This window comes from Sturnira hondurensis, unplaced genomic scaffold (genome assembly GCF_014824575.4).
Source record: "Sturnira hondurensis isolate 20B ecotype Veracruz unplaced genomic scaffold, ASM1482457v3 Scaffold0001304, whole genome shotgun sequence".
Taxonomy (NCBI): domain Eukaryota; kingdom Metazoa; phylum Chordata; class Mammalia; order Chiroptera; family Phyllostomidae; genus Sturnira; species Sturnira hondurensis.
Genome location: NW_028073935.1, coordinates 3944783 through 3960868, shown reverse-complemented (window position 1 = coordinate 3960868; position 16086 = coordinate 3944783). Strand labels below are relative to the sequence as shown.

The window sequence follows — 16086 nt, the reverse complement described above, 5'->3', positions numbered from 1 at the left end:
TGAGTGCAGGTTAAATGAGCTCTCCGTAGAAGTGGGGATCTTTCACACACACACATACACTCGAAATCCGTGGGAGAGGAGGACCCAGGTCCAGAGGCACCCTCCCTCCTAGAAGGGCCGCCGCTCCCCGGCTCAATGTCCCCCAGTCGCTCCCCACGCCTCTGCGTACCGGAATCGGTTCCCAGTCAGTGGCATCCCGCCTCGGAGAGGTCTCCCCCCCACAGCCAGAGTAGGTGCAGGCGCGAAGCCTCGGCCTGCTGCCCACTGAGCTCTGGGGGGTGGAGCCAAGGACCAGCGCGGGCGGTAACCGCAAGAGGCGCCTCGGGGGCGGGCTGAGGGCGGGGCAGGTGGACTGCGGAGCCGGAGCGCCGTGCGGGGCTGCGCAGTCTCCACGCGGCGCAGAACGCTTGCCAGCTAGGTTGCGTGCGGGCAGACGACGGGCGGGAGTCCGGCCGGAGCCCAGCCTGGGGTGGACCCCGGGGCTCTGGGGAGCTGAGAGGAGCGGAGAACAGTCTTGGCGCCGCACAGAACCAGGAAACGAGACTCTGCGTGCAGCCTGGCGCTGAGTAGCTAGGCCGGGCCAGAGCGCGGGCGGCGGCTGAGGTAGCTGCTTCCGCGTCCCCCCGCCCTCGCAGGCCCCGCGCTCAGTCTGCTGGCGATGGTGACACATGCGGCGACGGCGGCGCGCCGGCGGCGGGACCATGGTTGAGCGCGCCAGCAAGTTCGTGCTGGTGGTGGCGGGCTCGGTGTGCTTCATGCTCATCCTGTACCAGTACGCAGGCCCGGGGCTGAGCCTGGGCGCGCCCGGCAGCCGCGGGCCGCCCGACGATCTAGACCTCTTCCCCACGCCCGACCCGCACTACGAAAAGAAGTACTACTTCCCCGTGCGCGAACTGGAACGCTCGCTGCGCTTTGACATGAAGGGCGACGACGTGATCGTCTTCCTGCACATACAGAAGACGGGCGGTACCACCTTCGGCCGCCACCTCGTGCAGAACGTGCGCCTGGAGGTGCCCTGTGACTGCCGGCCCGGCCAGAAGAAGTGCACGTGCTACCGACCCAACCGCCGCGAAACCTGGCTCTTCTCCCGCTTCTCTACGGGTTGGAGCTGTGGGCTGCACGCCGACTGGACGGAGCTCACTAACTGCGTGCCCGGCGTGCTGGACCGCCGGGACCCCGCTGCGCTGCCCACGCACAGGTGAGGCCGACCAGCTACGCAGGCGATCAGGACTGAGCGCGTGGCCCAGCTTGCGGTGGCTCCATGGGCTGTCCTGGGCCCGCTCTGCCCCCCTGCCCTCCTCTCCTGCCCTCTGGTGACCCCAGTCGCCCCAGCCTCGTTGGATCATCTCCCGCGTGCCAGGTCCTCAGGTCACCAGTCACTAATTTCGCTCTCCCCTCCTGCCTCTGCTTTTCCGGTCACCTGCCTGGTTCTTAAGTACCTGGGCTTCCACCAGGCCATCGCTGGCGGTGTAAAATGGAGCCGGCCCGTTATAAGCCCAGGCTGGCCTTGAGACGTTGGGCAGGAAAGTGGGTTCCTGTGTGTGTGTAATCTACCTGGTGTGTTCGCTGTCCTGTGCAGGTCTCTTACCCAACCGAGGTGGGAAAGTGGTATGCCTTTCTCCTTGCACTTTTGGAGCCCCCATCCTGTCTTGAAGGGGCTGGGGAGACGCTGCCAGGGAAGGGTGTTGGCTCCTGCGTGTGCAGTCAGAACAAAGGCCTCAGTGTGACCTGGACGAGTACAGGAGGCAGTGCTGCTGTGCCAGATCCAGGTGTGAACTTGCTCTGTAAAAGGAACAAAAGTGGATCAACAGCTATGTTGGGGGAACTGAGCTGATCTGGGACAGGTGTAGGCAGACTCCTTCCCTAGGAGCCCCTCATTTCTGTGGAGTTTGGGGATACAGGGCTGACCCGTGTGGGGAGACAGCTCTCCTGGGAAGCACTTTGTGGCCAGAAACCTAGGGCACTGTGGGTTTTCCAGTGGTTAAAGTTAGGTTTTTCCCCCTTCTCTTGGTGTTGGTACTTTGTGGGGCTTTCTTCTGAAGGTGCTTGTTTTTTTGTTTACACTTTATGTTTGCCTTAGGACTGCATTTGCATACTGGCTGGGAGGGGAGCTATGTGGCCCCTGTAATCGCATTCATCCACACTGTGTCGGGAAGGTACAGGGTTTCTGGTGAGTTTGAACAAATGAAAGTTAGGCATCAGACCAGCCTGAAGCTGAGCAGTGCTTGTACATTTCTCTCTTCCTTCCTTTGTCAGCCCTTGTCCTTTTCATGTGGCCTTTCCCAATTGTCAGGAACTTGGGGCCTTAGAGCTGGTGGGGGTTGGCGGGTTCTTCCCACTTTCCCTTGGCTGTGTTGCCTCCTACAAAAAAAAAGCAGCTCTCAACTGGAGCAATAATATTCCTGGTCTCTAAAAGCCACAGGGCTTACAGATCAGCTTATCCAGGGTCCCTGAAGCATTTTTTCCTGCCCACACTTGGCCTGCTCTGCAGAGATGTACTTTTCCTGTCATGACACCCACACCTCCATTCCCGGCACCCCCCCACCAAGTGATTCAGCCCAGCTGTGCTAGACTGAGCTTTGCCTGGAGGCTTGTAGCTGCTCATCCACAGTAGGCCCTTGGAACTAGGTGGTGCCCAACCTCAGTAGGCCCAGGTAGGTACCACACTGCTTGCAGGAAGGAGAGGATGGGAACTGACACCATCCTGCCTGCCAGAGGGAATTAGCTCCAGAGAACCCCTTTAGGGAGAGTGTGCAAAACCTGCCCTGGAGGCTGTCACAAGGCCCAGTAGATATGGCTTTGGCCCTAGTTTGCAGCCAGGGCAGAGGTTGACTTTCCCTTGGCATTACCAGGGTGGAGGGCCCCTGGACTCTGTTCTGGAGTTTGTCCATGAGAACAGGAGATCAGCCTCCCTCACAGATAGAAGTGGGAGGATCAGGTGGAGCTTATTGCTGCACTCCCCACTTAAACCCACCCCTGTGCTGCACCAAGTAAGTCTCAGTGCCCCTACCTGTATGTAACAAGAAAGGAAAATAGCCCTGGCTGGCATAGCTCAGTGGATTGAGCGCAGGCCTGCGAACCAAAGGATCGAGATTTGATTCCCAGTCAGGGCACATGCCTGGGTTGCAGGCCAGTTCCCAGCAGGGGCGCATGAGAGGCAACCATACATTGATATTTCTCTCCCTCTCTCTTTCCCTTCCCTTCTAAAGATAAATACAAATAATCTAAAAAAATTTTTAAGAAAGGAAAATAAAGGCCATATGCTCTGCTTGGTCAGCCAGATGTCTCTTGCTGCAGTGGGCTGCCAGACCCCACCCTCTCCCATTCTGGAAGTTGCTGAGTTCAGCAGAAGCAGGCCCGGTGGAGGAAGGGCTTCCGGGGTGATCTGGAAGCCCTTGTTCTGTTGGTCATTCTGGGAATTGTGTCTGTGCTGCCAGGCAGGTGACAGAGCTTCATCTTTACTCTTCTTCCCCTCCTCCCTTCATTTCTGTTCCCAGCACTAGATAGGTTGGTTTTTTTAACGAGCTTCCTTAAGAGGCCAAAGTAGTCTTGGCTTTGTGAGTTTACAAGCCTGCCTACCCTGAGGTTCACCTGCCAAGTGTTCCCATAGTCTGTGGAGGTTGGATGCAGTTCTCCCGTTTGTGCGGAGACCTAATACCTCTTGGGATGGTGGGCACCCCTTTCCTCCATGGGGTGCCTGGGGTTGGCGGTGCCTAGTTTCATGAGTCTCAGATGTCACCTTTGCCCTCCTTCCAGCAGGGCCAGATCCCACTCTCCCTGTGGGTATTGGAGCAATCCCCTGGCTGGTGAACAGAGGAGGGGTGGTCGTGGCTCCAAGAGCTGTCTTGACGGAACCCCTTCAGATCAGGGTCAGGAATGAGGACCTTTTCTTTCTCCTCACAGGGGCAAGCACATTGCAGGGCCTGGACAGTCCCTTTCTGTCATGAGGGGCACTTTCACAGAGCCTCTCCCTGCTCCTGGGACCAGTGTCTGCAGTATTTTTTTAATGTGTTTATTGACTTTAGAGAGAGAAAAGAAGGAAAGAAGAAACATTGATTGGTTGCCTCACGTGCATGCCCTGATTGGTGATCTACCCACAACCTTTTGGTGTACAGGACAGTACTCCACCCAACTGAGCTACCTGGCCAATATAGTGTCTATGGTATTTTGAGACCTAGGAGAGGTGGGCTTTGTGCAGGAAATGAGAGTGTTCACAGCTGTCTCTCATCACAGGGTACAGTCTGCTAAGCTGAGTCTCTGTTGAGGTGACAGATGAAGATAGGTTTTCATTTTCTTCCTGGAATCTGGTTTAGAACTTCTAGCTGCTCTTAGTGCTTTTGACTTGGCAGAGAAGAACAGGTGTATGAGTAAAGTATTGGCAGGTCCCTTTTTCATCCTGTGTCCATTGAGGGGGCTGCCGCAGTTGCTGTCATCAGCCAGGAATGCTTATAAGGCCCCTCAGGAAGGACTGGCCAAGATCTACTTTGGTTAGAGTGTCTCTGCACCCCACACTCGTGTCACCTTGTAGGGCTGGAGTGGTGCTCCTTAAGGCCAAAACCCTCCTTCCTTTTCATCTACCTGAATGGGTCAGAAGACACGGTGAGGGTCTTGCCTGGGTTGCCCTGGAAATGTCCCTGAAATCATGTAGGCTTCACTTGGAACTAACAAGGGCATTTGGGACCTGAATGTGGCTTCCAGGCCATCTTTGTGGGATCTTGGCCTGAGTTCAGCCATGCCCTCTCTATAGCAGGGTCACCCTGGAGCCCCTGGTGGGCTCCCAGCATCTGTGATGTTGCCCTACAGAAACTGCTTCCTTGAAGAGCACACAGAAGCTCTGGCATTGAAGTAGTGTGCCCTGTCAGTTCTGCAGCCCGATCTCTGGTCACACATCCTTCCTCCACCATTCCAAAATCCTCTCTGGTTCCAGAAATATGCCTGGGCTGCCCTCTGCCCAGCTCACCCTTACCTCCTTCCATGATTCTGTAGGCTACATCTCTCCATTCAGCCTCCTTTCTGCTGCCTCTTATGCCAGGAAGCCTTCTGTTGCCTTAGGTGCCTTTGGCCACTCTGCATCCTGTCATTCCATAGAATGTTGGTTGGCTCTGGCCAATTGCCAAATGTGTGCTGCCCACATGTTGGTACTTATAAGAACATTCTCCTCCTGGACCTGCAGCCTCTCTAGGAGCTGTGCTCAGACAAGTCAGGTTAAAGAAGTCGGGGCTGCTTGGGGGCCAAACCCATTTGAGCAGGGTTAGATTAGAGTGGTTCTGTGACTGTTTTTCTGTGGCACATAGCAGTTCCCACCTTACCTTCACAGATACTTTCTTTTGTGCCATCAAGGGGCCAAACCTACATTTCCCTATAGGGTGGCAGATGTCACCTAGGGCTTGGGACTGGGACCAGTAAATATGATCCAGCCACCTAAAGGACCTGGATGGGGTGTCATCATGGCTGAGTCACCTATAGAGGATTTGGGTTGAGATCAAAGGTATCTGAAATCAGAATGTTCAGAATTAGATTTTCATTTTTTAAAAAAAGAAAGAAAAACCTCTTAAGCAAATGCATGAGAACTTTGTTTTTAGGCAAACTTTCAAATGGCTTACTGACAATGTTTTTAAATGGTTCTCTGGCTTGTGAAATTACCATGCTTTAGAATGCCTATTATCCTAATGCACTGTAGGACTTGTAAGACCAGCGCTTTCTGTACTTGTAGGCACTTCACTTGTGAAACGGAGCTGTGCAGATGGATTGGACCACTGTGTTGTGGCACTGGCTCTGGTTGGGGCTTTGTCTACTCCTTGTAAGCACAACTCCTAGACCTGGGGCCCAGGACCAGTGAAGCCCCATCACTAGGGGTTTCTTTCTTAATGGGAGGTCTGAGAGGTTTAGCAGCTACACTTAGGGAATGGCAGGTGGTTCATGGGGACATTTGTTATCCTTAAGGGGCCCTGGGTCTTTCTCTTGCACATCCCTCTTTTTTTGTTGTTGTCATAAAGTAATGATTGTGATAGATAATTGGAACTAAAATATAAAAGAAAAGTCATCCTGTTTTTCACACATACATGTCTTCTATAATTGAAACCATAATGTAAGTTCCCGATAAATATTGTTCCATGTCATTAACAGTGTAACACACCAGAGGCTGTAGGAGCCCTCTAGTACCCCATCGTTGATTCTGTGTTGAGGTAGATGCTCACCTCTGACTCCTGTAACAGTGGTTCAGTGGAGTGGACGTCCTTGTGTGTAAATATTGTGCACAGCTTCAGTTTCCTTTGGAAATTGCTAGAAGTGGAATTTCTAAGTCGAATGGACTGGATGTTTAAATGCTCTCCATGTCAATGTTAAATTTTCAGAGAGTCTGCGCCTGTAATGTTGCCACCTGTGGTAGTTGAGTGCCTATCTCAGCAGCACTCTTTTGGGACTGAATTTGGGACCACATGGATGCCTATTGGCACCCTTGCTGTCCTTTTCCTTGAGGCCTGTATCTTGGCCTTGTTTCCCAGCATTCACAGGTGAAAAGGCATGTTTGTAAGGTTTTCATCTCTTAGGATGTCTATTCTTGCCTCTTCCAAAACTCAATTGGCTTTTTCTCTTACTGTTAAGTTTTTGCTGTCTATTTGTGTTTTTCTTGTTTTGCAGAGGTGAGGATGTCATGCAGAAAAAAGTTTCAAGCTTGGCTGGGGCACAGGGGGTGAGATGTTAACCCAGCCACAAAAAGGCTGGCATATGGGTGGTGACAGCAGGAGATATTACCTGTAGCATCTGGGTGGCTTGCAGAAGCTGTCTCCACATGGGATTTTGCAGGATAGAAGTATAGAAAGGAAGTTGCGTTCTTAGAACCACTGTTAGGTTTCCAGACACATCCTCTGACACACACAGCCAATCACAGGGAGGACAAATGAGAAAAAAAGAGGGCAGTGGGGACAGGGAGACAGTGTGAGTAGGGAAGGGCTCTCCCAGAGGGGCAGACAGAGGCCCAGGCTTTGGTGTCTACTCTGCCCGGGATGCAGGCCTATCAGTTTCTGGCTATGGGACTTGTGGCCTAATCTGTGTTCTTCCCTAGGCATTGTCCCAAGTCCCCAGCTTACAGGGCCAGTTATTTTGAAATAGTATGGGGTGCACATACCCAGAGACCAAGAGAGTTAAAATGCTGGTCCCAGACTGCCTGATCTGCAGTAGATACTGTTAGATGTCAGGGTTGGCCAAGCAGGTTAAGGGACGAGGCTGCTCAGCTGCTAGACCCCTGCCTCAGCTTGAGCCTGAGCCCTGTTTTCCTTGATGTAAGAACAGAAATCTGGCTGGGCAGCCATTCTCTCCTAATGCCACCAGTTGCACCCAGCCAACTCCTGGCCAGCCTGGGGTATGCAGCTTGCCTAGCCTCACCCCATAGGGCTGCCTGCTTGGACCTTTCTTCAAGTGCCTTTGGGTGGCTGTAGTGTTTGGAGGCCCTGCACCCATCTGGCTGTTGGTGTATATTCACTAAGCCAAGCAAGCACCCTAGGGCTAGGAGCCCAGCTCACCAAGGTCTGCCTGTGGGGCAGACATGCCCCGAATTTCACAAAACTACCCCAGGGTCTGGAGTCTTCCCTATGTAGATAGGGCTCTCAGGATCCAGGGGAGAGGGAGGTATGTCGGGACTTGGCCCCAGAGTTCCTTCAAGGCCTCAGCCAGCCTAGCTAGAAACCAGAAGGGGGAAGAGGAGGCCCCAGAACAGCCTCTCTCACCTTGTATCTGAGTCAGAGGTTTTATGAGTACAGGGAAACCATCTCTCTGAGCCTCAGTCCCCATCTCTGATATGGGCATGTGCAGTTTGTAGGAACCTATGACCTCATGGCTCCTCTAGCCCAGCTTGCATTCATGTCTCGTTGGAGCTGTGATCACTTGTAATTGTTTATAGTTCTGCAATCAGAGGGGGAGCACAGGCCTTGTCTGTAAAGCCAGCCATCAATGACCTCCCACAGGCTAGCTGTGGTGGCAGGGGCAGGGCTTGCTGCACAGGGGGCCTCGGTGAGAGTAGGTAGCTCTCTGATGGCTGAGCACAGTGTAAGGGCTGCATGTACGCAGCATAACCAGTGGTAGGAGGACTTAAGATGCAGTCAGCTCCTGGAACTTCTGTCTACCCTCCACAATAAATAAGGACAGAGGTGGTCTAGGTGCAGCCCAGCAGTAAGGAAGTCCGGGGAGAAAACAGGCCACAGCAGACTGGGGAGTAAGAGCTTTCCATTAGCCTTGTGACCATGGGGGAGTGGGGCAGACTTAGAGCCAGACGTGCTGGATAGAATCCCAGTTTTGTCACTTAGAAGCTCTGTGACTTAGTGTTTCAATTTCCCATCTGTAAAATGGTCATACTGGCTCATAAGCATTCAGAATTTTGCTTGGTACTGAGGAGTCTTTTTTTTTTTTTACAAGAGGCTGTGAATTCCTTCTCTGAGGACACAGAAGGGCCCTTCAGAGCCAGGTGGAAGTTCAGCTTCCACCCCAGTCTGAATCAGTCAGCTTGGCCACCGGGCACTTTCTTTACAGCAGCTGCAGTCCAGGTAGCTGGGGTACTGTTATCTGCAACATCTACCAACATCGCTGGCCTTCCAGCATGGTGACCTGAGGTGTGCCATGCCTCACCTGTGGAATCTCCTGCTCACCCCAGCTTTGGCTTCAGGGACTATCCTGTTCCTTCCTTTCCATGCCCACTCAACATAAGGGTTTTGCAAAAAAACAAAAACAAAAAAAACATAAGGGTTTTGCGACTTCAAGCCAAGATGGAGGCATAGATAGATACACTGTGCCTCCTCGCACAATCAAAATAAGGACAACAACAATTTAGAAACAAAATAACAACCAGAACTGAGAGAAAATTGAACTGTATGGAAGTCTGACAACCATTCATCCAGACCGGTAAAAGGGGCGGAGTCGGTAGCTGGTGGACCTGGGTGCGGGGTGGCAAGGAACAGACCCAGTGAGGCATGCAAGGTAGCTGGCTGACCACAGTCACACATTCGCATGCAGATAAACCAGACGAAAACAGGCAGCGAGACAGACCACACAAGCCAAGGCCCTAGCACTAGGAAATAAACCCTAAAAGCCTGATTGAAAACACTTGTGGGGGTTGAGGTACCAGAAGAGACTCTCAGCCTCACAGGAGTTTGTTGGAGAGACTCATAGGGTCCTAGAACGTACACAAGCCCACCCGCCCAGAAACCAGCACCAGAAGGGCCCAACTTGCTTGTGGGAAGCAGCAGAAGGGACTGAAATTCGAGAGAGCAAGCACCCTTATTCCTTCTTTGACCCCACCCCCACATACAGCATCACAACCCAGTAACTGGGTAGCCCCTTCCTGGTGAGCACCTAAGGCTCCTCCCCTCACTATGTAACACGCATGACCAGACCAAAAAATAAATAAATGGCTCAAACAGAAGAATAGATCAAAGCCCCAAAGCCAACAGGGCTTGGTTCTAAGCGACCAAGAGATATAGCCCACCTATCAGCTGCAGAGTTCAAAGCACTGGTGATCAGGATGCTCACAGAATTGGTTGACTTGGTTGCAAAATAGGTGAAAAAATGAAGGCTAAACTAAGTGAAATGAAGCAAATTGCACAGGGAACCAATAGTGATGGGAAGAAAACTGGGACTCAAATCAATGGAGTAGACCAGAAGGAAGAAAGAAACAACCAAACAAAATAATGAAACAATAATTCAAAAAAATGAGAAGAGGCTTAGGAACCTCCAGGACATCTTTAAACGTTCCAACATCTGGATTATAGGGGTACCAGAAGGGGAAGAGGAATAGCAACAAGTGGAAAACTTATTTGAACAAATAATAAAAGAGAACCTCCCCAATCTGGCAAAGGTAATAGACTTCCAGGAAATCCAGGAAGCTCAGAGTGCCAAAGAAGTTGGACCCAAGAAGGAACACACCAAGGCACATCATAATTACATTGCCCAAGATTAAAATGAAGGAGAGAATTCTAGAAGCAGCAAGAGATAAGGGGACAGTCACCTACAAAGGAGTTCCCATCAGACTGTCAGCTGATTTCTCAAAAGAGACCTTATAGGCAAGAAGGGGCTGGAAAGAAGTATTCCAAGTCATGAAAGACAAGGACCTACATCCAAGTTCGCCCTATCCAGCAAAGCTTTCATTTAGAATGGAAGGGCAGGTAAAGTGCTTCTCAGATAAGGATAAGTTCAAAGAGTTCATCATGACCAAGCCCTTATTATATGAAATGTTAAAGGGACTTATCTAAGAAAAAGAAGATAAAAAATATGAACTGTAAAAAAGATAGCAAACAACACAGACCTAAAATAAAAACAAAAGCAAACTAAGCAAACAACTACAACAGGAACAGAACCACAGAAATGGAGATCACATGGAGGGTTAGCAACAGGGGAGTGGGAGGAGGAGGAAGGGAGCAGGTACAGAGAATAAGTGGCATAGATGGTAGGTAGAAAATAGACAGGGAGGGCAAGAATAGTATGGGAAATGTAGAAGCTAAAGAACTTATGACACATGGACATGAACTAAAGGGGGGAATGTGGGTGGGAAGGGGTGTGCAGGGTGGAGGGGAATGAAGGGGAAGTGGGACAGTTGTAATAGTATAATCAATAAAATGTATTTAAAAAATAAGGGTTTTGCCATGTTTGCTCCCCATATCTTTAGAAAGCCCCCAGTCTCTTGCCAGATGAAGTGGGCACTGAAATAATGGCCTGTGGAGATGTAAAAGTCGGTCCTGGTGTCTGTGGCCTGTATCAGTAGCAGCTTGCCTAGCTATCTCTAAGAATTCTCAAAACTCAACCAGGAGGAGCTCAATGGTGAGGGAAGAGGTGAAAATGTAGGTAACTCTGGCTGTGCACAGAGAGGGCTGCTTGGCTGAGTCCCAAGACCTTTCAGAAACCTAGGAATGTGGTGGTTTTTCCCTTTCCTAAACCCCAGCCTGCCTGCAGCCTGGGCTGTGGTCACCCACCCACTGATGTGGACAGGTGTAAGGTGGCAGGCTCGTGTTTTCACTTGGTGATCACCATGATCTCTGTCACCAATACTTGTACCCCCATGGCAGGCTCAGAGCTCAGCACAGGGCACAGAGAAAGCTTTCTGAGGGCCTCCCCTCATCCCCACCTCCACCCCCCACTGTCTATGCTGTGTTTTACACTTTCACTGCAAACATGTGTGTCCCCTTAAACAGTACATAGCACTGTTTGGATGTTATAAACCCCCTAAAGCTCGCATCAGACTGTACTGCACCTTGTTTTCTTAACTCAGCTATGTTAAGATTTATCCATGTTGGTCCATGACGTGCCCATATAAGTTGTGTTGGATATAACATCCAGTTTGTCTAGACACATCTCTAGTTTTCCTCTGCATTGTTTTGAGAGGGAGGAGGTAGATGGGAGGAGTATTTTACGGACCAGATGACAGTGACTAGGCTTGCCTCCTCCCTCTCCTCCCTAACAGTGGGTTGGAGAGTGGGTGATCCATCCTTGGCTTTACTGAACAGGACCAGTTCTCTCCAGACTGGCTCCTCCAATGCCTGAGATTCCCCACCATTTAGACTGTCAGGCAGTGTCATTTTTGCCAGGCTAGTAGCTATGGTCTTAGCACTTTTTTTCCATGACAGAGCAGAATGGGCATCCTGTTGGATTACTGGCTACTGAGGTTTTCTCCCCACCACTTATGTTGGTGTTTCTGGGCTGTTCTCTCCCCCAAGGGGTGGTTTGTCCCCCTATACGCCCTAGTACAAAGTTCTGCGGGTCATATATGTGCCTGACACTTCCTTACTGTCCTTCCACACTGCACATAGTCTGGGCATTTGCACTTGTAGGGTGGGGGGCCTGCACACCCCTGTTCTCCATCTAGTGGTGCCAAATGCACATGCAACAGTTGGAGGGGAGTGGACCTAGTGACATGAACCCTTCTAGGACCCCCTTATAGTGCGGGGCTCAGCCAGAGGCCTAGAAGGCTGAGTGGATAGGCAGACAGCTGTCTGACCTGCTACCCTCACTATAGCAGGGATATCCCCAGGGCCTTCCTTGGAAGCACTCAGGAGTGTCCAGGGCGGCTGCTGCTGAAGGCTGCACTTGTTGAAGCCCAGAAGGCTGGATGAGTGGGTAGGCCTTCTACCTGGCATCTCATACCCATCAGCCCTGGTTTGTTGGGGTTCCTATGAGGCTGATTGGCTCAACAGGAATCCGGGCCGGTATTTTCCAGAGTGAGGCCTCCCTGTGTCCCTGTGCTTCAAGCCTGGTGCCTGGTCCTCAGTCCCCCATCCCTGTCTGCACAGCTATACCCTAGAGCTGGCCCTGCATGGCCCTCCTCTGGACAGTTTCCTGTCCCCTCCTGGAGGAAAGCAGAATGCACCCTCACTGAGCCCCACTCCCATGTTTGTAGCATTTGTTCCTAGACCACCTCCCCGCTCCTCACTGACCTGGGAGTGGTAGCCCATAAATCACTGTCCATGGGGAATTAGATGGCTTACAGGGCCTCAGAGACAAACGTGGGCATTGTTTACAGTCTGAGCATGGTGGGTGAGCATCATCCCTTTGAGTGATGAGCTTGGAAGGTTTATGTGTGAATACTTCTGTGGAGCATCAGTGCACTCAGGAAATGAGAACTTGCCACCATTGAGGTTTTACAGTTACGTTATCACAGCAAAATAAAGGATCCGGTGTCATCCTGGAGCAGGGAAGCCAGGGTTTGGGGTATAATATGGCATTTTCTCCGAAATCCTGGGTCATGTTCTCAGGGAAACCTTTGCAACAGCAGGAGGAAGTCCTCTAGCCAGAGCACTGCTGAGGAAGCACTTATGGAAGGTGCTGTCATGTGAAGTACATTGCTGTTTTCCACTTACAGGGCCTGCACTGTACTGGGGAGTGGAGTGAGCAAGTGTGCTTGCCCCAAGGTCAGTCTGGAAGCAAAGAGTAGCCGGAATGACTGTCACGCTCACTCAGTGCCTAGCCTTCCTCATTCTTATCTCACTGTTAAAGGCCCCACAGTACAGATGAGGAAAATGAGGCTCAGAGAGCCTAAGTAACTTGTCGCCAACTGTCATTTGTGGCAGAGTAGGGATTCACACCCAGGCCTGGGGCCTCAGGGCTTCCTGTTAACCCCTCTCCGATAACAGAGAGCAGGCAGAGTCTTCACCTAGGAGGGGAGAGCCAGGTGCCAGCCCGGCTATACTGTCTGCCTATTGTGGAGGTCAGTGTGGCTGCTTTGATGATGAGCTGTCCCAGGGTCCTGGAGGGAGATCCCCAGATGCCTGCCAAGCCCTAGCTGAATAAATGGCCACTTGCTGGAAACGGCTGAGTCATTGGGTCTGAGTGTTGCTCCTGTAAGAGTATCAGGACAGGTGGGAAGAGGGAAGGCAGAGCAAATAGTCTTCCATGAGGATTTGGAGGCTTCTGATGTCACCTGTAAAGAGAGATTCTGCCCAGGCACACACAAAGCCAAGGAGTAAATGGGCTGTAGCATGGGAGTCCAGTGCCTGCCCTGTCTGGAGAACCAAGGCTCACATGTCTAGCCTCAAACCCATGTCAGAGCCCTCCTTCTCATCCAGCCTACTGCAGCACCTATGGTTCCTCATCCCAAAGAAGGGAGACTGAAGCTTCAGGTACAGGCCCCTTCTCCTCTCTGTTCCCTGGTGGTGGACAGGCAGGTCTGGCAGATTGTTTTGCTCACACAAGTCCGGATGGCTTTCCATCTGAACTCTGAAAGTTCGAGGCCTATTGAGTCTTGCTTTAAAACCATCAGGCATAGGCAGTCAGGAAGCCCAGTTCAAGTAAAAGGTTTTAGCCAAGTGGGTGAAAGGCAGGTGGTGGGATTGGTATGGGGCTCTTCCAGAGTAGGAGCAGACCCTATCTTCAAGCACAGGTTGAAAGGGGACCCAGGCGTGTCAGGCAGGGCTTATAGAGTGCACATTAGGACAGCAGAATCCCAGAGTGTGAATGCTTAGGAGGCCTTGGTGGCCTGAGGCATCTTCCGGCTTATTTCACATCACAGGCCCTTTGTGCCTTATGCAGTCCTCACTTTGCCTGTCTGATGCACATAAGGCTTGAGAAGGAGAGGCCACAGCACCTGTCAGGCTAGCCAGCACTTCCCATAAGCTCTTTCTGGGTGTCAGAGCAGTTTTGAGTTGTCAGGGGCTCCCCATGGACCAAGGAACCCCTTGACTGGGGAGGTGGGCCTTGCTTGGCATAGCAGGCAGAGCAGGACCCTCCAGTTCCTCTTGCCCACTCCCCACCCCCCCAGCCTGAGTCTGGTTATCTGGTTACTATGTTCCTCTGCTGGCCAGACCAGAGGTAATCTGAGGTGGTACCTAGCATAGGGGCGGGGATAGTCCCAGCACTGCAGATGTAGTTGACTTAGCACAGGCCTGACAGACAGAGTGCCTCAGATGGGGAGCAGGGTGGGGGGGCATTCCTCCCCAACCACCTCCTGCTGCACAGTGTCCCTGTCTTTCCAGCGCATCACATGAGCTGTCCTAGGTCACTTCCTCTGGAGGAAATGTGTTACCCCAGAGCCTGGGTGTGATGCCTGCAGTTGCATGTGGGCACTGATCACTGTGGGTCAGGCCACATAGTCAGCTGGCATCATAGCCTAACTGCACCGTTCAGTGCTGTTGTCTGCTGAGGTAACACAGAAACACCAGCGTGGCCTCTCCCATGGATCCTTCTGCATCTTTTTTATTTGTTTAGCTGACTTTCACTGAACCCTCACTCTATGGCAGCCTTGAGAGGGACACTGATATGGGATCCAGCCCACCCTCCCTGTCAAGGCTCCTAGCTGTGTCTGATGGACAGTTCAGGATTGGGAGGGCCCAGAAGTCTTAGCATTTCCCTTAGGTCCTGCTGTTGGCCTCCTTAAGTTCACAGGAGCAATGTAAGGGCCCTGACACTCTCTGATCACATTTCTGCCCTCTATCTGCCAGACCAGATGCTAATTTTCTCCAGGTAACGTTAGGTCAGAATCCTTTCACACAGCTTACTCTAGCCTCAGTCTGGAGGCACCCTGTACTCCAAATCCGCTTACACAGGTGCACTGTGAGAGAGCTCCCCTGCTCTTCTGTCTCAGAGAGTTTGGATGACTTGCCAAAGGTCACGTGGCTTAGGCAGCTGACCTGGGACTTGAGCCCTGGTGTTTGGAGCCCTATCTGTAACCTATCCATACCCCTTCCTGGGCCTACCTGGCAGTTCTCTTTCTGGAACCGGTCCTCAGAAAGGGGGCGATGCTCATGTGGGCCTTGGACCTGCCCCAAGGAGCAGTAACTTATTGAGAGAAGGCACTCTCAAGAAAGCAGCCAGGATCCTGGGCCAGTTCATCTGTTGCCCAGAGCCATCCCAGTCTGTCCTACATGTGGCAGAGGAGAAGCTCGGGGCCACGCAAAATTCAGAGCTAGACTTGAACACTTTTATTCATTCATGCACTCATTTAATTGTCGTTCAAGTATAGTCATCTGCATTTACCCCTCATCACCCCCACCACCACCACCCCAGCCATCCCCATCTCCCTCCCCAATTTTCACACCTCCTTGGTTTTGTCCATGTGTACTTTATAGTTGTTCCTGAAAACCCTCCCCCCCATTATCCTCTTCCACCTTCCCTCTGGTTACTGTCAAATTGTTCTTAGTTTCAATGTCTCTGGTTATATTTTGCTTGCTTCTTTGTTTTATTGATTAGGTTCCACTTACAGGTAAGATGATATGGTATTAAGCTGATTAACATTGAACACTATTTTTTAAGTACGTATCTTCAATTCTTCCTATAAGAGTAATACCTGATGTAGCCCAGGAGCCAGCCAAGATGTCCTGGGGCTTGGAACCAGACACCCTCCTTCCCCTTGCTGCAAGTCTCTTGAGGCCTGGCTGAAAGCCTGCTCACTAAGGCCACACTACATGGTATGGGGTTAAGCAGGCGGCAGCCCATAGAGTGCTTCTAGCTGCCAGCTGGTTTCCAGGCACTGGCAGGTGTTCCTGAGGGTCAGGACTGGCTTGATGGCTGAAGTGGGAATGTTTTATGATGGGGGCTTTACTATATTCAGGGAAAGGACGAGTGGCACCATGGAAGGCCCGACCCTCTGCCCTCTAGTTAAGCTGACACCTCTGA

General features: G+C 51.7%; 1 protein-coding gene across 1 annotated transcript in view; it reads left to right on the top strand.

Moving 5' to 3' along the window:
- The first annotated feature begins 373 nt into the window (after positions 1-373).
- The window catches only part of HS6ST1 (heparan sulfate 6-O-sulfotransferase 1), a 36115-nt gene continuing 20402 nt past the window's right edge, over positions 374-16086 (top strand). Inside the window, exon 1 of the mRNA XM_037070224.1 lies at positions 374-1198. Coding sequence (XP_036926119.1) covers positions 669-1198 — 530 coding nt within the window. The 5' untranslated portion in view covers positions 374-668. The remainder of the gene's footprint in view (positions 1199-16086) is intronic.